The 5,844-nt window shown below is 48.9% G+C and overlaps 1 protein-coding gene across 2 annotated transcripts; it reads right to left on the bottom strand.

Annotated features, from left to right (window-relative positions):
* Window positions 1–892: 892 nt before the first annotated feature.
* On the bottom strand, window positions 893–5,090 carry LOC122385793 (probable tubulin polyglutamylase TTLL1). Of its 2 annotated transcripts, XM_043374320.1 has the most exons (8): window positions 4,939–5,090; window positions 4,619–4,684; window positions 4,088–4,211; window positions 2,806–3,044; window positions 2,412–2,613; window positions 1,986–2,216; window positions 1,621–1,730; window positions 893–1,375 (listed from the first exon to the last, which is right to left on the bottom strand). In XM_043374320.1, exons 1-8 carry the CDS (start codon window positions 5,046–5,048, stop codon window positions 1,243–1,245), a joined length of 1,215 nt encoding a protein of 404 aa, XP_043230255.1. In that variant the 5' UTR covers window positions 5,049–5,090; the 3' UTR covers window positions 893–1,242. The 2 variants fall into 2 exon arrangements, with proteins under 2 accessions (XP_043230255.1, XP_043230254.1); XM_043374319.1 differs by having other exon boundaries at window positions 1,986–2,613.
* Between the last annotated feature and the right edge of the window lie 754 nt (window positions 5,091–5,844).

Below are 5,844 nucleotides of genomic sequence, written 5' to 3'. Positions count from 1 at the left end.
GGCTGACTCCTTTATCGTCTGTAGTTCTTCGCTGATAATATTTTCTGGCACTGCCAGCATTGAGACCTTTCTGTTGCACGATCATCTGAAAGGTCACACGACGATCTGAAAGGATGAGGTCCTCCACTTCCTTCACAGTCACCAGCTTGTCAGCCACTGGAAGTCACTCACTTCTTGACTCCCTTGCAAAGGCCATGCAACCAAGTTGAAATATTTCTTCATTTTCGGTAAGTGCATGAGATGGGCTTTCCTCGCCATAGACTTATTTCACGTTCTTGATGTATTTTCTCAGTGTGATACCGTTTCAAATGCATTAGTTGGATGACGGTTCGTTCATCAATGGGCCCAATATTCATCTTTTTTTTACTTCGAAGTCTCTCCTACATAAGATAAAACCACTTCTCAGGATTTTCTTTGCGGGAACATTGTTCTTGAGAACCAAATATAATACAAAGCAAAAATCATCAAAATCCGTCTATATCTTCTATGCGATGATCAGAACTTTTCGATACCCCCTCGTATGGTGTTGACTAATTAGCCCTAGTGCCTTGCCGCTCTAACATACGCGCCAACGCCTAACGGTGTCACCTCGTGTTATGGGTTTTCATTGTCACTGACCGCCCTCTGTGCTGGTTCCCATGGCGGGCTGTGGTTACTGGTTACTGCCGCCTCCTGGCTCCCCTGTGATAGTGTTTTCACCGTTGTTGTCTGGGCTATTCTCCGTGCTTGTGTTTCCACTGGGCACTGCTTCTGTCAGTCAGAGCCACCCTGGGTCTGCTCAGTGCCGCTGCTGGGACTGTCTCGTAGCCTGACTGCCCGAGTCTATCGTGGATTGGTTAACTCCTGAACGAAAGGTGTACACTCTTGGTCATTTGATAAGCGTATTATACAAACATTTTTTATGTCCTGATTCGGTGGAAGTTACATAGCTGTGCTGGCCTCTCTCCCATTGTTCAGGTGCTTTATCGCCAGCGGGGTAGATTGGACGCCTGTCCGCTGTCCCAGACAGCCTCTGCTGTCCCCAGCCCGGGTCACAGACTCAGCGCCAGCGGGGCAGGTTGGACGCCTGTCCTCGGTCCTCAGCGCCAGCGGGGCAGGTTGGACGCCTGTCCGCGGTCCTCAGCGCCAGCGGGGTAGGTTGGAGGCCTGTCCGCGATCCTCAGCGCCAGCGGGGTAGGTTGGACGCCTGTCCTCGGTCCCTGGCGTTCTCCAGCTGTCCCGGGCAGTCACAGTGACCGTAGTTCAGCGCCAGCGGGGCAGGTTGGAGGCCTGTCCGCGGTCCCTGGCGTTCTCCAGCTGCGCAGCTATCTCCTCGTCCAGGAGCAGCTCGAAGTCGGTCAGGTTCTCCGACGGCGGCACCTTGTTCCAGTGCACGCTGGATACGGAGGAACGAAAACGTGATAGTGGCTACATTGGCTACGGAATATGTGTTAATCGTTTTCACGATGTTTTACGTCTCAGTACCATTTTGGAAAGGTCAAGGCAAATCAAAGCACGCAGTGTGACGAATAGTTTGATAAGCATGGTTTTATAGATGATAAATATAAAGCATCAAGTTTTACCGAATCGGATCTATTTTACATTTCCTTGCGTAATTCATCTCTGTCCGCACACACTCACTCTGGTATTCCGTCGGGCGGCAGTACGACCTTGATGATGTTGTCGATCAGCGCCTGTTTCATGATCCGGTCGTTGGCCGTGGTGGAGGACAGAGACGGTGAGGCGTTCACCTGTGAAGGGAAGGTGGTCAGCAAATTGGCTCACTCACTGTTATCTTTGACTATTGCTAGACATTAGAACGGAAGGCTACGTCAGACTACAAACGAATCGATGCACAAATTACGGGAGGCGCCAAACGCTGCCTTCCAAAAACTTTGGGCTGTCACGATTTAAAATGCTAAGAGACTCACAAAATGAGTCACACCTGAATGTGTTCAAATAATCGAGAATTTACCCGAATCAATGGCACACTGCTTGTCACATACCTCAATGAGCCAGGGCTTGAGGTTCTGGTCGACGATGATGTCGTATCCGTAGCACTCGAAGCAGTGTCGGTCGCTGACCATGACTGGCGCCACGGCCTTCAGCGAGTGCACCAGCAGCCAGTTGATGTCGCTGAACAGCTTGTCGGTGACTTTCCGGCCGCGAGTTCCTTCCAGGAACAGTTGCAGGTTCTCCATGGACCACTTACCGCCGTGGATCGAATTGTACTCGGCCTGGGAATGAAGATGTAGGGAAATGTGTAGTGGCATGGTCCTGGTAAGCCTGACAGCATTCTGTATCGAAGGCAGCAAATCGGCCATTTGAATGACAACTTCAGTCTTCAGACCAAAAAGCTGAACGAAATGTTTGGTAAGACATTTACCTACACCCATAGCGAAACAAAGTGCTACCGAGGTGTTCATACCTACCCCGCGCTTTTGTATCGAGACGTTGGTGAGATGAACAAACATGTTATCCAGTTCCTGAGTGTTGAGGTCATACTTGATGGTGCAGAAGCGACAAAATCCCATCTTGAAGAGGTAGACCTTGAGCGGTCGGAACGAGGTAACCAAAACGTAAATGCGCAGGTCAAACTTCTTGCCACCAATCAGCAGAGGGTTGTCGATGTATCTGTAAATGATTCGCGAAACATAAAACATATGTAATTCTCGCTTATTCTCCACTCACCTATTACCGGCATGGTCATCGTGTAAGACATCATAAATAGCTATACAAGAAGCGTAATTCAATCAGTGGCACCATTTAAAATACTCATTTATTTCTTCGGAATACATATGCCGAAAAACCCGTTCCTATTCTGACCTGGAGATGACGTATGTATCCTTCACGAGCGCCGGGTTAAACGGCGTCTTTGAGTCGCGGGACCACTTTTTGATCTGCGCCAGCCGGTTGACGAGGAAGATGCCAACGCCCTGGCTCTTGCCGGCCGGTTTGAGGATCCATGTGCTGTTGGGACTCTTGCGGAACTCCTCGACCAGCAGGTTGTAGTCGGCCGGCAGCATGAACGTCACCGGGATAAAGTCCAGGTGCACGTAGCGACCCTGAGGGACGCAACGTGCACACAACGCCGGACGATTGTCAGTGTTTCTGAGAAGTACCGCTTCTTGTAAATAGTGTTTTTATAATATGCAACAATATCGTTTTATTATAACGTTTTATCTAATTTAGGACAATGTGAGCTTATTTAACACGCGCAGTGGAAGGGGGGGGGGGATTTCGCCCACCCCTCCTGTTTTTCGCCAATAACTCGCGCCGCAAACATGATATTAATGTGAAATTTTGGCTACCTGTCCAGAATTGAACTGTGGATCTTCTCGTGCAAGAAATAAAAAAATCGGGTCACAACTTTTCTAGTAATAGCGGTGTAAAGTCAAACATCCTGCCGCCGCGGCGGCCGGCGCTAGCCGTTACGCGCCGCCTGAATTGTAGACTGTGCCGGGGCGGGACGGTTCCGTCTTTACATCGCGCTCCTTACCGCTGATTATATTCGATTAGCGTCAAATTTTGTGAGAAGACTAAGAAATGTACAGGCAATCTTATGGTCAAAGAATTTTGAAAATCGGCCGGTAACAACTTGAGTTATGAGTGTGTAAACACAAAATTGTGATTGCCGCGTTTCCCGCGTCCGCCGATCCCGCTTCAGCCGGCGACATCTTACGCTTAGCAGGCTTCTAACTGCCATATTTATTGTTGGATTAACAAGAAATTCACCATACATACTCACAAATGTAGTTCTTTCGTATAGTGGAAGAAAAAAGAAAATCGGCCGGTAACTTTTTGAGTTATCGGCGTGTAAACGCAAAAAAGTCGCTAATATGGCAGATTTGACCACTTTTGACCTCATTTGACCTTGAAGATATTGACCTAGGGTCATGAAATTCACACACAACAGAGTTCCCCTGGGCCCCCACCTACCCTCCAAATTTCGTCTTTCTAGCTCCAGTGGGAGCTGAGATCTTAGGGGGGGGGGGCGACATCCGCCCCCCCCCCTTCCACTGGGCGTAGTACTCGCAACCCTTCCACTGCGCGTGTTAAGGCAAGCTGAGTTACGACCAGCGTGTGTTTGACTGTCATCCGACCTGACCTGTTCGTTTCGTTCTCCCAGCGGGTTTCCGTCCCTCTCCAGCTCTTTGCGGTAGCGTTTGACGTTTTTCACCATCAGGTCCTTACGGGTGATCTCGTAGTGGGTCGGAAAGTGGTTTATCATCCTATGGACAAACGTAAACATTGTAAGTTAATTTGGTGCCGATACCTAATTGATCAACCAGGTCGATTATTTTTAAATAACATTGTTAAAATGATACAAATACTGGTTACGTTTATGACTGTAAATAAAGCATGTCATTCATCAAACAATGCAGGTATATGTACATATACGGACGTATACGAACGTCAAAAACACATAGGTACTTAAAAAGACCACACACTGTGGGACAGGATTGCGTTGCCCTGCCTCTATCATTGAGGCGAATCATTTTCGGCTATAACGTTATCCTCGCAGAAAATTTAATAAATTTAACTTTGCTTATGGCTTTAAGTAACATTATGGCTAAACGGTGTGGGATGATTGGGCGACTCTCTCATTTCCCACGCCAGTGTTTGGTCAAATACTCACTGGTGATCTCCCATACGGTAACCACTGTCGACGCTGAATAGACTGCGGGTGGTGTTTGTCGAGGCCCTGAGGACGAAATGAGGGGATCATACAGCCGCTCCTCTGTCTTTCCTCTCTCTCTCTCTCTTTCTCTCTCTCTCTCTCTCTCTCTTCTCTCTCTCTCTCTCTCTCCTCTCTTTCCCTTTCTCTCTCGCTCTCTCGTCAGGTATATTCACTGCACTCTTTATTTCTCAACGTGCACCGTATCGTCTGCAGTTGTGCCTTTGTATATGAACGGAAGGTGATGTCGTTCACGTACCAGTGAAAGTTCCAGCACGTACCAGTAGAAGTTCCAGTCGTCCTCTGGTCCGACGGCGGTCCAGCCGCGCCGCTCCAGACTGGAGAGGACCACGGACCGGTCCACGTCGGTACAGTACGCCAGACGAGCCATGGCGGCCTGGCGGGACCGCCGGGACGTCAGCGCGAACTACTCAAAGATACCTACATCTGATATCTCCCTGAGGATCGCAGAATACGCAGATTCATAATTCATCTCCCCTGTTCCTACTACGAGCCACTCATTCTCTTCGCTTCTTGAATCCTTACTCACACGTTATAACACATACCCTTCCACTTATCTTTATCACAAATGTGGGCTTTGCCGGAGAATAGACAAGCGTATAATAGACGGTGCTGACGGTACACCAAGTACTTACTGGACCGGCCCCCAACGACGAGCGTTGAACGTTGAATATGTCTGAAATGTGATGTCGTTCTACCCTCACCGCCGACTCTATGTGTGACCGTTTACACCTTGCTGTGACTGTATGATGTGGATGCCACAGTTGACCGGCACCCGGTCTCGTAGCTGCAGTCTAGCGCTCATTGACCATGCTATTTGGTCGCCATGGAAACGGTCACGGTCGGCCGACTGGTGCTGCAGTCCTTGCTGCAGTCTCCGTAGGGGATCTGGTACCTGTAGTAAAATCAATATTTATTGACCCCCCCCCCCCGACCAAACGCACACCTCGTACTAGGGTTCATTATGCAAACCATCTATTTTGCGTGTTCATGAAAGAATGGGGGAGGCGTCGCTGACGAAATCAAGCTTTGAACGGCAACTTTTAACGCTAAATGATAACGATTTTGCCGACTAATCTTTTCATCTCGCAATCCGATCTCATTTGAAGGAAGGTGTCTGAGGTGATCGTCTCCACCAGTGTATGTCTGATACATGAACCTCTTTA

Source organism: Amphibalanus amphitrite, unplaced genomic scaffold (assembly GCF_019059575.1).
Source record: "Amphibalanus amphitrite isolate SeventyFive unplaced genomic scaffold, NRLGWU_Aamphi_draft 000231F_arrow, whole genome shotgun sequence".
In the NCBI taxonomy this organism is placed as follows: Eukaryota; Metazoa; Arthropoda; class Thecostraca; order Balanomorpha; family Balanidae; genus Amphibalanus; species Amphibalanus amphitrite.
Note: the sequence above shows the minus strand (reverse complement) of the source record. Positions and strands in the feature narration are given on the sequence as shown.